General features: G+C 47.6%; 1 protein-coding gene across 3 annotated transcripts in view; it reads left to right on the forward strand.

Annotated features, from left to right (window-relative positions):
* CFAP70 (cilia and flagella associated protein 70) overlaps positions 1-17,373 on the forward strand; it is a 947,035-nt gene that overhangs the window by 501,363 nt on the left and 428,299 nt on the right. For all 3 annotated transcript variants that reach the window (XM_069210675.1, XM_069210677.1, XM_069210678.1), the window contains one exon: positions 14,264-14,397. In XM_069210675.1, the coding sequence (XP_069066776.1) occupies positions 14,264-14,397 (134 nt within the window). The remainder of the gene's footprint in view (positions 1-14,263; positions 14,398-17,373) is intronic.

A 17,373-nucleotide genomic window follows, 5' to 3' on the forward strand; every position in this document is an offset into this window, starting at 1 on the left:
AAAAATGAAAAAAGATTCTGACATCGCAAAAGCCATGGGTGCTTTGTACACTACGCAATACAGGGGATCCTTTCGTAAGCCCCAATACACAGGTGGATTTAGAGCCCAAACAGCCGAGGTGTCCACCTCACAAACAAAGCTGGCATACCAACCTCCATATCAACGAGGTGGTTTCAAAAGTACTTACAGAGGCCAGTACCCCAGAGGCAGGGGAAAATATCAGACAGCAAAACAAGCCTCACAACAAGCAAAGCAGTGACTTGAGCCATCCCTTCCCAATTCACACCTCACCTGTGTGGGGAAGACTGCAAAGGTTCCACAACAATTGGCTACCTATTACCACAGACAGCTGGGTATTATCAGTTATCCGCAATGGCTATTGCATAGAATTGACACAAACTCCACCAGATATTCCACCAAAACCACACAACCTCTCCACACAACATATTGCCCTCTTGCAAGAGGAAGTAAAATCTCTATTACTCAAACAAGCAATAGAGGAAGTGCCACAAAATCAAATAGGAACAGGAGTTTACTCACTGTATTTCCTCATTCCCAAAAAGGATGGAACCTTAAGGCCAATATTAGATCTCAGAACCCTCACTCTTTACATCCTGTCACAACACTTTCACATGGTAACACTACAGGATGTTATCCCACTACTTCAACAACACGATTTCATGGCAACACTAGACCTCAAAGATGCGTATTTTCACATACCCATCCGTCCAGCGCACAGAAAATATCTCAGGTTTGTCATTCAAGAAAAGGATTATCAGTTCAAAGTGTTACCCTTCAGAATAAGAGCTCCCAGAGTATTCACAAAATGCCTGGCGGTAGTTGCAGCCTACCTAAGAAGGCAACACATTCATGTCTTTCCATATCTGGACGATTGGCTAATAAAATCCAACCGTCATACACAGTGTCAAAAACATACGCACTATGTAATACAAACCCTACACATCCTGGGGTTCTCCATAAGCTCCCAATAATCACACCTACATCCTCCGCAAATTCAACAGTATTTAGGAGCAACACGAAATACTCAAACAGCGCTTGCAAGCCCAAGTCCACAAAGAATACAAGCATTTCGCAATATATTGCCACAAATACTGCCAGCCCAACAGTACACTGTCAAATTCGTCATGAAACTATTGTGCATGATGGCATCCTGTATTGCCATTGTCCCACATGCAAGACTAAACATGCGGCCTTTGCAACAGCGCCGTGCACAGCAATGGTCACAGGCACAGGGTCAACTTCAAGATCTAGTGTTGATAGATCGCCAAACATACATGTCCCTTCAGTGGTTGAATTCCACAAACCTAAACAAAGGGCGGCCATTTCAAGACCCCGTGCCTCAGACAGACTTACAACAGATGCATCAATGATTGGCTGAGGGGCTCACCTCAACTTTCACAACATCCAAGGACAATGGGACGCCAAATACAAACAGTTACACATAAATCACTTAGAGTTGCTAGCTGTATTCCTAGCACTCAAAGCTTTTCAGCCTCTCCTCACTCACAAGCATATCCTTATCAAAACAGACAACATGACAACAATGTATTACCTAAACAAACAAGGAGGGACCCATTCATCCCAACTTTCCCTCCTAGCACAAAACAATTGGCAATGGGCAATCCACAACAAAAGTCACCTGGTAGCACAGTACATTCCAGGGATACACAACCAATTGGCAGATTTTCTCAGCAGAGATCATCAACAAACACGAGTGGGGAGATTCACCCTCAAGTGCTTCAACTATACTTTCAACAATGGGGAACACCAGACATAGATCTGTCCGCCACCAGCGAAAATGCAAAATGCCAAAACTTTGCATCCAGGTACCCACATCCCCTATCCAAGGGCAATGCTCTATGGATGAATTGGTCAGGAATATTTGCTTATGCTTTTCCCCCTCTCCCGCTCATTCCTTTTCTAGTCAACAAACTGCATCAAAACACTCTCAAACTGATACTCATAGCGCCAACGTGGGCACGTCAACCCTGGTACACAACACTATTAGACATGTTGGTAGTACCACATATCAGACTCCCAAACAGACCAGATCTGTTAACACGAAACAAACAGCAGATCAGGCATCCAAATCCCAACATACTCAATCTAGCGATTTGGCTCCTGAGGTAATAGAATTTGGATATCTACAAATACCAACTGAATGTATGGAAGTAATTAAACAAGCAAGAAAACCCACTACCAGGCAGTGCTATGCAAACAAATGGAAAAGAATTGTGCATTACAGATTACCACTCTTTCAGCATCCATACAAGACATTGTATGTTATTTGCTTCATTTGCAAAAAGCAAACTTAGCCCTTTCATCCATAAAAATACATCTCACTGCAATTTCCGCGTACTTGCAAAATATACAGTGCAGCTCTTTATTTAGAGTTCCTGTTATCAAAGCCTTCATAGAAGGGTTAAAACGCATTATCCTACCTAGAACACCTACAGTGCCTTCATGGAATTTAAACATAGTGCTCACACAACTTATGGGCCCACTATTTGAACCTATGCACTCATGTCAGATTCAATACCTAACATGGAAAGTTGCCTTTCTAGTCGCAATTACTTAATTGTGGAGAGTTAGTGAAATTCAAGCTTTCACAATTCAAGAACCATTTATACATGTACACAAACATAAAGTCGTACTACGAACTAACCCTAAATTTCTTCTAAAAGTTGTATCACCTTTTCATATCAATCAAACAGTGGAACTACCAGTCTTCTTCCCACAGCCAGATTCTGTGGCAGAAAGAACCCTTCATACATTAGACATTAAAAGAGCCCTAATGTATTACATAGATAGAACAAAATCATTTAGAAAGACTAAACAGTAATTTGTGGCTTTCCAAAAACACATACTGGTAACCCCATTTCAAAACAAGGTTTAGCAAGATGGATATAAGATGCATCCAAACATGTTACCTTAAAGCTAAAAGGCAGCTCTTAGTTGCACCTACAGCACATTCCACAAGTAAAAAAGGGGCTACAATGGCTTTCTTAGGAAATATACCAGTGGCTGAAATTTGTAAAGCAGCTACTTGGTCAACACCACATACATTTACCAAGCATTACTGTGTAGATGTGTTAGCAACGCATCAAGCCACAGTAGGCCAAACTGTACTAAGAACATTATTTCAAACAACTTCAACTCCTACCGGCTAGCCACTGCTTTTATGGGAGGAAAAGCTGCATTGTAGTCTATGCATAGCATGTGTATCTGCAGCTACACATGCCATCGAACTGAAAATGTCACTTACCCAGTGTGCATCTGTTCGTAGCATGTTCCGCTGCAGATTCACATGAACCCTCCCACTTCCCCGGGAGCCTGTAGCCGTTTAAGTTCAACATTTACTTGTACATATGTATATGTATATATATATATATATATATATATATATATATATACATATATATATATATGTATATATATATATATATATTCCATTTACATGGACATCTCTTTTATTTATACTCTATCACACCTACCTTACCCTCTACGTGAAAACAATCTAACATGACTCGAAAACACTTAGAAGAAAAACAACTTGTAACACTCTGAGCCCAACACTAGATGGCAGACGGTATGCATAGCATGTGAATCTGCAGCGGAACATGCCACGAACAGATGTACACTGGGTAAGTGACATTTTCATACATACAAATATATATATATTGTAGGAAAATGTCACTGTTGGCATGGTCACCCCCACTTTTTGCCTAGTGTTGTTGCCAGCTTTGATTGGAAGGGTGCTGGGACGCTGCTAACTAGGCCCCAGCACCAGTGTTCTTTCCCTAAAACTGTACCTTTTTTTCCACAATTGCCACAGCCCTGGCATACAGTTAAGTCCCTTGTAAAAGGTACCCTTGGTACCCAGGGCCCTGTCGCCAGGTAAGCTCTCTAAGGGCTGCAGCATGAATTAAGACACACTGGGAACCCATCACTCAGCACATGCACACTGCCTCACAGCTTGTGTGTGCTGGTGGGGAGAAAAAGACTAAGTCAACATGCACTCCCCTCAGAGTGCCATGCCCACAACCCACTGCTGTGGCATAGGTAAGTCATCCCTCTAGCAGGCCTTACAGCCCTAAGGCAGGGTGCACTGTACCACAGGTGAGGGCATAGCTGCATGAGCAATATGCCCCTACAGTGTCTAAGTCAATTCTTAGACATTGTAAGTGCAGGGTAGCCATACTGAGTATATGGCCTGGGAGTTTGTCAAAAACAAACTCCACAATTCCATAATGGCTACACTGAATACTGAGAAGTTTGGTATAAACTTCTCAGCACAATAAACCTGCACTGATGCTGTGTGGGATTTATTGAAAAATGCACACAGGGGGCATCTTAGAGATGCCCCCTGCATGCCAGCCCAACTGGTAGTGCTAGGCTGACTGGTCTCTGCCAGCCTGCCACTTCCAGACAAGTTTCTGGCCATATTGGGTGAGTGCCTTTGTCTACTCTGTGACCAGGAACAAAGCCTGTCCTGGGTGGAGGTGCTTCACACCTTCCCCTGCAGGAAGTGTAACACCTGGCGGTGAGCCTCAAAGGCTCAAGCCTGCTTTTACAGTGCCCCAGGCCACTCAGGCTAGTGGAGATGCCCTTTCGGGCACTTCCCCGACTTTTGGCAGCAATTCCGGAGGAGATAATGAGTAAAACAAGGAGGAGTCACCCCCTCAGCCAGGTCCACACTAAGGTGACCAGAGCTGAAGTGACCCTCTGCTTGGAAAGTCCTCCATCTTATTTTGGAGGATTTAGCCCAGTAGGGATAAAGATGTGCTCCCCTCCCCAAAGTGAGGGAGTACAAGGAGGGTGTAGCCACCTTCAAGGACAGTAGCCATTGGCTACTGCTCTGTGACCCTAACACACCCCTAATATCAGTATTTAAGGGCAGCCCTGAACCCAGGATTTTAGATTCTTGACGACCTGCAAAGAAGGATTGCTGACCTGAAAAACCCTGCAGAGAAGAAGGAAGATGACAACTGCTTTGGCCCCAGCCCTACCAGCCTGTCTCCTACTTCAGAGAACCTGCACCACAGGAATGCATCCTGCGAGCCCAGCGACCTCTGCCGTCTCAGAGGACTGCCCTGCACCCAAGAAGGAACAAGAACTCCTGTGGACAGTGGACCTGTCCAACCAAGAAAGAAGAACTTATCTTTAAAGGGACTCCCGCCTCACTCCAGAAGCGGGAGTCCCCAACACTCTGCACCCGACGCCCCTGGCCCATGCCCAGAGAAACCAACTATCCAGAGAAGACCCCCAGGCGACTCTGACCTGTCCACCCTGGGCTGACCTCTCTCCACCCCCACGACAACGCCTGCAGAGAGAATCCCGAGGACCCCCCTGACCGCGACTGCCCGGGACGAAGATATCTGACACCTGGAAGAAGCACTGCACCCGCAGCCCCCAGGCCTGTGAGTAAGCCCCGTGCCCTGCCTGCAGCGCCTAAGTGACCCCTGGATCCCTCCATAGAGTTCTATTTAGAACCAGATGCGCTGTTTGCCCACTTCACCCGACCGCCCCCGTGCCGCTGAGGGTGTGGTTTGTGTGCCTACTTGGGGCCCCTCCAGTACTCCTCCAAACCCCCCTGGTCTGCCCTCTGAGAACGCAGGTACTTACCTGCCAGCAGACTGGAACCGGAGTACCCCCTATCTCCATAGGCGCACACATTATTTTGACTCCTGTTTGACCTCTGCACCTGACCGGCCCTGTGTTGCTAGTGCTGGGTGTTTGGGGTTGCCTTGAACCCCCAACGGTGGACTACCTATACCCAGGAGATTGAACCTGTAAGTGTGGTACTTACGTCTGAAATTGTACTGTACTTACCTCCCCAGGAACTATTGAAAATGACAGTGTCCACTTTTAAAATAGCTTTTTGCCATTTTAATGAAAACTGCGTACAATATCGAATGTATTCAAAGTCTAAACTATTACTATGCAAAGTATCTTTCATTTAATGTACTTACCTGCTAAATGAATCTTGTGATTCTAAAAATAAAGTAACAAAAAAATATTTTTCTATATAAAAACCTATTGGTGATAAGCCTAACCGCTCGACCATACTACCACAAATAGAGCATTAGTATTATCTATTATTGCCTCTGTCAAGCCTCTTGGGGAACCCCTGGACTCTGCACACTATGGGGGTCATTATGAACATGGCGGTAAACACCGTTCCCTGCTGTGGCAACAGTGAACAGAATCCCGCCATTGGCGGTGAACAGAAACCCGCCATATAAAGATGCAAAAATACGAATCCCCCAAACATTTTCCTGCCACCAGTCACCGCCAGGGCCTTGTCGGCGAAAATGCTGGACATCTCACCCACCACCGCTGAGCACACAAATTCCCCGCCCTCCAAATAATGAAGCACAAATCACCGCGGCGGTCAGTGGAAGTCAAACAGCCATTGGCGGTACAGACCGCCACACCCAGCAATGGGACCCAACAGTAAGAAATGCACACATTGGCAAGTTAGAAACCCACACACCTGACACTCATCCACAACACTATAACACACTCACAGACACACCCCACAATTCTCTGCATCGCCAATAGGACAACTGAGACTGAGAACTCCACAAGCAGACACTGAATGCCACAACACCAGAATCACACACCCAACCACACAACAGCACCTTCACCTAGATCCACACAACACACCATCCACAACACACACCATGGCACCCCCAAGCACCCACACTTCAGAAAGGGAGCTAAGGACCATGATGGACGAGATACTGAAGGTCGAGCCACAATTATTCGGGGCACAGGTCCAGCACATACCCATCACCAGGAAGATGGAGTTATGGCAGACCATTGTCAACAAGGTCAACACAGTGGGAAACCATCCACGCACGAGGGACGACATCCGCAAGAGATGGAACGACCTGCGTGGGAAAGTGAGGTCCATGGCATCCCGGCACCACATTGCGGTCCAAAAGACTGGGGGAGGACCTCCACCAACACCCTGTGACTACACTGAATGGGAGGAAAAGGTACTGGCCATCCTGCACCCTGAGGGCCTCACTGGACTCACTGCAGGAATGGACTTGGGTAAGTCATCTACAATTACCCCATATCCACCACACCTGTAATGCATGCACCACCCCACCCCTCCAACAGCCACCAGGATTACTATCCCACCCAGGCCACAATCACAACATCCAGTCACCCTGCATGGCCACAACTCCACCAACAGGCCCACAGACCTCCCCCTGTGCAGAGCCACCTACCCCTGCAAGAAATTACAATGGCACTACACCACCCACAATGCAACTCTACATCCCAAGCAAAATGCAATGGCAACCTCACAAAGGCACCGTGCATGGCCCAACAGTGGAAATCCTTTACAAAATAGCCCAGCGCTGTTCACCCCATCCGAATATGCAATTGTAACAGACATGTCAATTCCACCCAACAGGCACCACCACCCATTTCACCCTGACTGACAGGACAAGGAGTGGCAGTGCCCCACATGGAGACAGAGGCACCACCCAGGACACTGGAGAGGGAACTCAGGACAGTGAGGAATACCCTGTCCCGTCACACTGTCCTGGACTGTCACCATCCAGCAGCCCCATCCAGGACACCACTGACACTCCTACCACCCAGCCACCAACATCAGCCCAGGGCAAACGGCCCCACACCTGTGTATCCAGGCCACAGACTGGTGGAGCACAAGGACAGAGGCCACAGTCACCACCTACCAACAGGCAGGAAGACAATGGCCACTGTACAAGTGGTACCGCCAGACCTGTGCAGGGGGGCACAAGCACACGGGGCTAGGCCCAGTGGGAGGGCATCATTGGCCCAGGGGGGAGGCCACAGGATGGATGCTGCAGCCCGGGACGTGATCTCTGAGGTCCTGGGAGCATACCACCATACCCAGGACAGGATGCGCCACATGTTCTCCATCCTGGAGCAAAGTCAAAGGCTGCAGATAGCTCAACATCAAGAGACCATGGAGCAGTGGAACCTGCACAATACCACCATGGCCAACATAGCATGTGCGCTGCTGTACCGTGTCCCAACCCAGCCTGAGACCCCCACAGACCAGGAAGCCCCTACCACAGACCAAGACACAGACCAGACAGCAGCAACTGGACTGGTGCCACCATCTGAGGACACACAGGAGACCAGCACCTCAACCCGTACAGGCCAACACCACGCACCCAAACGGTCCCTTAGGCCCAGATATGGCACTGGAATACCTGCCAAGACCAAGGCCCCCTCTTAGAAGTGACTCTGACAAGAACTGTCCCCCAAGTGTGCCATTGAACCACCATCCCTACCGTGCAATAGCAACCCAAAAACCTGTAAATAACAGGTGGACATATTACCACTACCAGCAATCGCTGAGACCATGGAGCCAATATGGACATCCACCAGTAGCCCACTCCCATCACTGTAAAGAGCACCGTGGCATCCCTGACACCAAATAAAACCCGTCAACAATGTTAATGTCCCCTGTCACTTTGTTGAATCAAATCGAAATGTGCATGCAATTGTCACTGAAACCGTTTATTCATACCTTTATTGCATGAATGGCACCCCACGCATAACATGGGGTGGTGTCAACAGAAATGTCTAACAAGTTGTCCATCAGGTCACATGTCACATGCAAACCTGGTCACAGTGACAATGTCTATAGACCCAACACCCCCATAGAGGATAAGGCATACCGACAGTATGCAGCACAGACAACAGCATCAAATTGTACCTTCTAGTCACTGGAAGTACAGTTGGATCAGTTGGTTCCTGGAGTGTACATCTTCCCCCTCCTCATCATCACCATTACTCTCATCCCCTCTCAGAGGAAGCAGGTCTGGATATACATCACCCTCCTCCTCCAAGAGGCGAAAAGATTTCCTCACAGCCACGTTGTGCAGCATGCAGCAGGCCACCACTATTCTACACACCTTCTCAGGGTCATAGGCCAGGGATCCTCCAGAGATATGGGGGCAACGGTATCTAGCCTTCAGGAGACATATAGTGCGCTCTATCACCCTCCTAGTACATCCATAGGTCTCATTGTAATTCCTCTCTGCATCTGTCCTAGGATTTCTCACTGGTGTCAGGAGCCAATGCATTTTGGGGTAGCCAGAATCACCTGCAAAAGTGGGCAAAACAGGACTGTCACTGACAACCCTAATTTGCAGACAGCCTGGCTGTCAGCTATGCGCCAAAAAGTGTCAGACACACTTACCTATGATCCATCCTCTGTCCCCTTGTAGTTGTTCCATCATGTGTGGCACACTGCTGTTCCTCAGCACAAAGGAATCATGGACTGATCCAGGGAACATGGCATTCACTTGTGAGATACACACCAATTGAATGTTCATGGAGTGAAAGTTCTTCCTGTTTCTGTACACCTGTTCACTTACTCTTGGGGGAATGAGAGCTATGTGGGTGCCATTGATGGCACCTATCACATGGGGAGTGTTGGCACAGGCATAAAAGTCTGACTTGATGGCAGGGAGTTCAGCACTTTGGGGAAACATCACGTAGGACTGCAGGTGTCGTACAAATGCATTCAGGAATCTGGACAGTATGAGGCTAAACATTGGCTGTGAAAAACCTGCACCCTTGCCCACAGTCACCTGAAATGAGCCCGTGGCCAGGAAATGGAGTGCAGAGAGCACTTATACTTAAGTAGGGATGGCATGCTGATTCTGATTAGCCGGTCTCAGTGCTGGATCCAGTAATGCATAAAGTTCATGAATAGCAGCACGAGTAAGTCTGTAGTTGGTAATGATGTGACGCTCCACCATGGTCTCCAAATCAACAAGTGGTCTGTACACTGATGGGGCCCTTCTTTGTCACATGGGTGTGTACCTAGGAGGAGTGGGGAACACATGTGAGGAACACACATTCATCTGCTCAACATGTTGAATATTCAGCACTGTTAAACTGGAGTGACATGTCGTCAATGATACATATGGACTGTCTTGGTGAGTAAATGTATATTTGTTTTGGGGGGCTGTGGACAATAGGGCCTTCATGGGGCCAAAGCAAAATTAATAACTGTGTAGTAATGTACAAAATGTCTGCCCCCTGTAATCAAGATATGTTGTAGTGGAAGTGACCTCATACCGCTAGCGGTTGTCGTAATGGCGTAAGGCAGTGTTCACCGCCGTGCAACCATTCAATGGTTAACATGGTTGTCAATGGAGAATATGTGCCTATCATGATTGCCGCCGGCGGTGACGGTGCACACCGCTGCGGAGCGTACGCCATCTCGTCACCCCAACTTCACTGGACTCCCGTTTTACGTGCATGCAGGTACTCCACTGAGTATGCTGCTGTGTCCTGACTCTGGTCCTGGAAATGGCACGAGTGGCAGGGGAAAGGGCCCCGGCCTTCACCACGGAGGAACTGGACAAACTGGTGGACGGGGTCCTACCCCTGTACGCCAAGCTCTATGGTCGACCAGAGGTACAGGTAAGTAGGCGGTTTGGGGGGCATGGATGTGTGTAATGGTGGTAGATGGCTGTAAACATGTGTGCACTTTTTGACACTGTACAGTTGTGGAATTCATGACATGCTGCATGTGTGAGGTCCTGTTATGCTGCTGTAAGTGTCCGTCCTATGTATCTAATCAGCATTGTCTGACCTATGGGGGTCTTTTTCTGTGTGTCCAATATAGGTCAGCACCCATCAGAAGAGGGGACTCTGGCATGCCATCACCAGGGAGGTGCGGACCCTGGGGGGTCTACAACCGGCGGAGCACCCACTGCAGGAAGTGGTGGGAGGACCCGGGGCACTGGGCAAGGAAACCTGTGAGGCCCAGCAAGGGAAGTCCTCCCAACGAGGAAGGGGCACTGACCTCCCTAATACGCCGCATTCTGGCGGTGGCGTATCCGGACTTGGATGGGCGCTTGAAGGCTGCACAGCAGACACAAAGGGGTGAGTACAGAAACCATTGTATGCCTCCTTGATGGATGTGTGAGGGTGCTGTAGTATGTATGCTGTCTAGTGGCAGGGACTCCAACTATTATCATTTTACATATTGGCCCCCATGGGATGTTATATTGTAAGGGACAAGTCTGCAGTACTTCAGGTCCTTCTGTGATGTTGGAAATGGCTGTAAAGCAGGGTTCTGGTCTGGCCACAAGTCGGGGGCATAGCTATGTGTATAGAGGTAGGTGCTGCATGGTGGGAGTATGTGTGAACCAGTTAAGTACCTCCATTAAGCAATTTACAAGTGTCTCTCCTGTTTTGTCTCCCCATCCCTGTTCTCTTGTGTTGTCTGTATACATCAGCATCATCTGTCGAGGGAGCAATGGCACCGGCAAGTGGGGATGCAGCATGCCACAGTTCCACGGAGGCAGAGTCGATCGACGCCAAGGGGACCAGTGGGTTAGAGGGCGAGGGGAGTACCATGGGGAGGCAACTACCACTGAAGGTAGTGACTGTCATACTTCCTCTGATGGGAGCTCCCTGGGGGTGGCGGACCCTAGTGGGCCCACCCATTCTGTATCATCTTCCTCCACCCCCATACCATCACCACCCTCCCAGTTGCTCCCCACCCAGTTGCCCGTGCCTACTCACCCAGAAGGGTGGACATCTCCTTCGCCCCTAGCACCTCATCGCCTGCCTCAGTCAGCCCTGCTGCCCTTACAGAGGAGGCTATTGACCTCCTGAGGACCATCTTTGTAGGGCAGACAACCATCGTTAATGCCATCCAGGGGCTAGCATCCCAGGTGCAGCAGACCAATGCATACCTGGATGGCATTCACGGTGCCGTGTCTGGCCTACAGAGATCTTTTCAGGCTTTGGCCTCCTCTTTGACGGCAGCCGGTGTCCCTGGTCATTCCGTTCCCCCCTCCAACCACCTTTACCCCTTCCAACACCCCACTCCCTTCACCTGTCCCAAGCACACATTCTGACAGCCATGCACACACCTCAAAACACAAGAAGCACACTGAAAAATACAAGCACCACACTTCCCACCACAGGCATACACACAGCCAACATACAAAGGCACACACACCAACATACACTTCCCCCAGCGTGTCTACCTCTTCCACCTCCCTGTCGGTCACCTCTACATGCACACTCACAAGCACTGCACCCTCATTCACTGTTGCTGACCCCATTCTGGCAGTCACCACAACATCAGACTTCCAGTCATGCACCCCAGACACCACACCTGCACTCACCACAACGACTTTGAGTAACACTTGCAGCATACTCACCAAACTTGCAGACACCCAGACAACATCCATTTACACTGGCAGCCTGTCTTGTCCCACTGTGTCCACCCCCCTCCCAAGACACTCAAACATTCCCAGACACCTACCCAACACACATCCACCACACCTCAGCATACTGTACAGTCACCTGCATCCATGTCACATACACCTACACATGTCATGACCACTTCCTCTACCTCCACTCCCACACCTTCCTCCAGGTCCACCCAGACTGCCACTAAAAAACTTTTCCTATCCTGTGTTGACCTATTCGAACCCACTGGCCCACCCAGTCTCATCCCTAAACGTTCCCACCTCCTTGCCCTGTCCACTCCTCCCACATCACAGCCCGCCCCTGTCCGCCCTTCCCATTCCTGTGCTACCTCCCCTGTGAGCAAGAGATCCCGTGCTGGCCTAGGTACATCTGCTGCACCCCAGCCAAGGCCATTCCACCACCTTCAAAGGCCAGACCCAAGCCCCCTCCACCTCCCAAACGTAAACCCAAGCCCCCCCAGATGTAAGTCCCCACCCCCACCACCCCCTGCCCCTGTTCCCTGAGGTGCCTGGATGCCCCATTGATGCCCCTTTATGGTTGAGTACCTTTTGTACTTGTGGGAGTCAAGTTGGGGCCATTTGGGCTATGGCCTTCTGTTGTAATTCAGTTGCTCCTGGAGCTTAATAAAAGTTTGTGTGGCAGTTTTGGTTTTGGCACATTCTGGATCGGTGGTTCATTGTTTCTTTGTGGGGGGGTGTTGTGCACATGTGTGTACTTTGGGCAGGTTGCCTTGGCCTTGTGTTGACTAAGTATCTCTTGTTCAGGTGTGTATGGCTTGTGCTGTTGTGAGGGGTTGTGGGTGCGGTGCAGGGTAAGTGGAGTGATTGAACATGTAACTGTGCCCTTTCTTCCCTTGTTTAGTAGAATGCGGTTCTTACCGTCGTCGTCTTCGTCGGCTGTCTCGTCGTGGAGGTATGTGGCAAGGAGCAGGACTGGCATGATTTGTAACTCTCTCTCCATGTCTGCTTCGGAGTGTTGTGTGAGCCTGCGGTGAGTGCTTCCTTTTATTTGGTTAGTTTCCGCCTGGCTTTGCGTGGCAGTGGTTCCCGCCCTGGAACTGACAGCGGTCTAGTGCTTCATTATTTGATGGGCGGGTCGGGTCTTTCCGTCGACCTGTGGGTGACTGGTTTTCAGGCTGCCTGTTTTTCATGTGCTTCATTATTTGGCGGCCCAGACCGCCTGACTGTTGGGTCTTTACTGCAGTGTTCATAATGAGAGCCTATATCTCATTTTGATATAGTATATACAGGGACAGCTGTTTTTCCTTTTACCTAACATTCTACTACCATTCAAAAAGAACCGAGGCTGTGGGGAAAACTGTCAGTACAGCGCATGCTGGGGAGGGAGGCTTCTGGCTTCTTAAAGTAACAGTGTATTCTTCCTTACACTAAGTGAGCTCTTGACCTGACTGGCCTCTTTTTTGCTTCGTTTTCTGTCTGCAGGTTGTCTAATGAATAATTTCTATTTAAATGTATGGTTGCCTTAAAGTCAGGTGCTGCAATGTGGTCTTCTGACATTTTAATAACTTCAACAGACATGAAATATCAGTCAAAAATGCAGGCCTGTCATTTCTTTGGGAGGTAACTCTACAAGTTGAGAACTGAGGTATTACCTCCCCCTAAAAATGATTTTCTCAAGATTTGAAGTTAAAGTGTTCCAGGATCCCAGCAGATACATGGGAATTATTCCATGTTTATGACTTCAGTGATGATGCACTTGATGCAGAACTAGGAATACAAGTAAGTAACTTTTCCTTCTAGCTTAGGAGTGATTGACTACTTTCTCTGTGGTTGGGAGTTTGTTGTAAGCAGCCATGCCGCAGGTAGCTTTTTTATCACGTTTGTTGGTGACCAAACTGTGGCTTTTTTGCTGGTAGTAAGTTTCTGGATGCCTTGTTTGTTCATTGTTTTTGTGACTCTGCTGGAGTGTCCTTTGATAGGCTCGTCGTTAATTGTAAAATTGTATTTGCCTTTTTTTTTTTTAGAGACTGGCTCGCGATCGACAGAGAGTTGAGCATTGGCTTGATTATGGAATCTTTAACCTTCTAATTGAAGATAACATTAAAGCTCAGGAGTGTTTCCAGGAGGCCATGCGCCTTGACCAAAGAAACCTGCACAGGTGAGTTTCAGTTCATGGTATTTCCATACAAGTTTAGCAAGAGGCTATAAGTTTTTTCTTTGCCTCTATAACTCTTTAGTGAAAATAAGTTCTTAAATGTTTTATATTTAAATATTATATATTAATTTTATGTGGTTAGTCATCACGCCTGGAAATATACTGCATATGATACTACTTCTGAAGTGACACCATAAGCTTTCCTTGTATTGCCTTTGTGTATTTCGCGCTCTTTCACGCTGTCCCTAAAAAAGCTACATGTGTGTTTCCTTTTAATACCCAGGCCCTTTGTTGGCACACATTAGTTATGATTCAGGGCGCAGTAGAACTAGAAGGGGTTAAAGCTTCAAGTGTAACTCATCTAGAAGGTTACAAAGTTACAAGAGAAATGACTTATTGGATGAATTACTGGTTTCTGTTTTCCCACAAATGAACTTTTAAAAGTTCTGGCATCTTAACACAGGGTTTACATAAAAATTATAAGACTCCCTGCACCAGTGCAAAATTCCCAGAGGAATCCAGGGCCAGATGTAGCAACGTAGCAAATTGCGACTTGCAATTTGCGAGTCCCTGCGACTCGCAAATTGCAAGTCGCAATTTGCTATGCAGAAAGGTGTCTCAGACACCTTCTGCGAGTCGATATGGGGTCGCAAAGACCCACCTCATTAATATTAATGAGGTCGGTCGCAATTTGCGCCCCCATAGCGACCCTGGGCACTCACGGGTATGGAGGCCTGCTGTAGTCAGCAGACCTCCATGTCCGTGACTGCTTTTAAATAAAGCAGGTTTTTTTTTCCAAGTGTAGCCCGTTTTCCTTAAAGGAAAACGAGCTGCACTTAGAAAAAAAAAACGAAACCTTTTGTTTCGGATTTTTTCAGGGCAGGTAGTGGTCTCTTGGACCACTACCTGCTCTGAAAAAATAATTTGGGGTCCAGTCACAAAGGGAAGGACCCCTTCTCGTTTGCGAGTGGGTTACCATCCACTTCCAAGTGGATGGTAACTGTGACTCCATTTGCGACCGCGTACGCAGTCACAAATGGAGTTGCATACCACCACGACTCGCAAATAGGAAGGGAACACCCCTTCCTATTTGCGACTCTGAAATGCATTTTGCGAGTTGGTTCCGACTCGCAAAATGCATTTCTGCATAGCAAACACACTTTTGCGACTCGTAAACGGCGATTTTCGCCGTTTGCGACTCGCAAACAGTTTGCTACATCTGGCCCCCAGTGCCTGGGCATATACCCGATGCAATTACAGTTACAGTGACTATCCTCGTTCAAATTCATGTCCAAGACAGCGTTATGTGAGATAGGTTGGAGTTCCTTAGTGTGCTGACTTGATCCTTTACTTTGTGGCTTGAGAACATTTTCGTTCTTCATCTACTCAGCCTGCTGCTCCACTGTAAAGTGAGCAAGCCTTGCTGTTAGATGTGAACGAGCTAGGTCTGCTTGCTCCTCAGTAGAAAGATAGGGTAAGAAAACTGGAGGCATGAATGGTCTGCTTTTCGCCTAGGTGTTTCCTGTCCTGTACTACCCTCTGCTGTTAATGAAAGATTTGCTGCACTGTAGGTAGTTTCTGCCTGTACTCATGTCATGGCCACCTGCAATGAGTATCAGGCATCCTGGCACTTATGGGCGAAGCCTGTCTGTCAGTGGCAGAATAATAAGTCACTCATAAATCATTCATCAGTGCTTCTCGAGCAGGTAAATGTATTCCATCTGATAGCGACATCTAGCCGCAGATTCTTTACTTTAGAATCTTCCTCCAGGTGCGAGCCTGGATCTGAAAAAATGTTTCACATAGCATGTCTGTGCATTATAAGAGGGTGTTGCGCACTTCCGTAGTCCACTGGATGTTATGTCAGCGGAGTCAAAATAACCCCCTTGCTGATATGCTGATGTCAGTTTCTTCCTTACCACATTTGGAACTTGGGTCCCCTAACAGTTAGTTGGGCCCTTTGCGGCCCACCTCGACATTTTCGTCGTACTGGAACAGTGTTCTTTTTGCATGTCTTTGGGTTTTAAATCCTGTGGATGACAAATGTTGGTTACGGACCCCAACTCGATTTTTATGTGATGCCTGAGTGAGCACCATGACGTGAAGAGTGTGACTCCTGTTGTCAACTTCAGCTGAAGGCTATGTGGTAGCATCTAATGAAGCTTCTGGCGGTGCGGATGTCAGACATCCCAATCTTCCCATCTAGCAAGGTCTCCTTCTCAGACTGACGTCTATTCGCAGACCCGTTCAAGGAGTCGCTCTCATGGACGCCATCCTCCATTGACATCAGGAGCAGACCTGCCAACCTTGGAAAATTTTCCAGTGTGATCCTTCAGCTGATTCGCGGGAGTGGTCATAGCTGCTCATGCGCGAATGTGTTGTGAGAGATGAAACATAAAACATGACATGTTTATTCTGAGAATTGCAGTATTTTATTAATAGCTGCATGTGCATTGACTGTGCTTGAAATCATTACGTTATTGTTAACAATTAAGTATATACATTAGCAGCTATGCAGTGTTTCTTTTGCTAGCCAATACTTGTCTGGTAACTAAAGTGGCAGTTCTATTCTCTGTCCAACCCTAGCCTAGGCTTTTAGATCCAAGTTGCTGCTTTTCTATAATGGGAACGAACAATCCATTAATACATTTTTGACATGAGACCTGCATAGCAGAAAAATATATATTATCAACAATTACTGGTGCAAAATAAACATGCCCGGACCCTACTTTGAGTAATGTTCCTTAAGATATGTCTTAGTTGGTGACTTGGCTTTATGAAGTAATCAGTACCTGGCAATAGTACCAACTAGTACTGAACTTGCATAGGGAAGCCCACCTCAGAAATATTGCATAATTACAGTTAAAAGCATAATTGTCCTGTGTTTGCAACATTGCACAGAAAGGCACATAAAAATGTTAAGAAATCCCTCTTAAATCAAGGGGTCAAGAATCTAGTTGCTGTAAGCAATCACACAGA

The sequence above is a fragment of the Pleurodeles waltl genome, chromosome 10 (genome assembly GCF_031143425.1).
Source record: "Pleurodeles waltl isolate 20211129_DDA chromosome 10, aPleWal1.hap1.20221129, whole genome shotgun sequence".
Lineage (NCBI taxonomy): Eukaryota > Metazoa > Chordata > Amphibia > Caudata > Salamandridae > Pleurodeles > Pleurodeles waltl.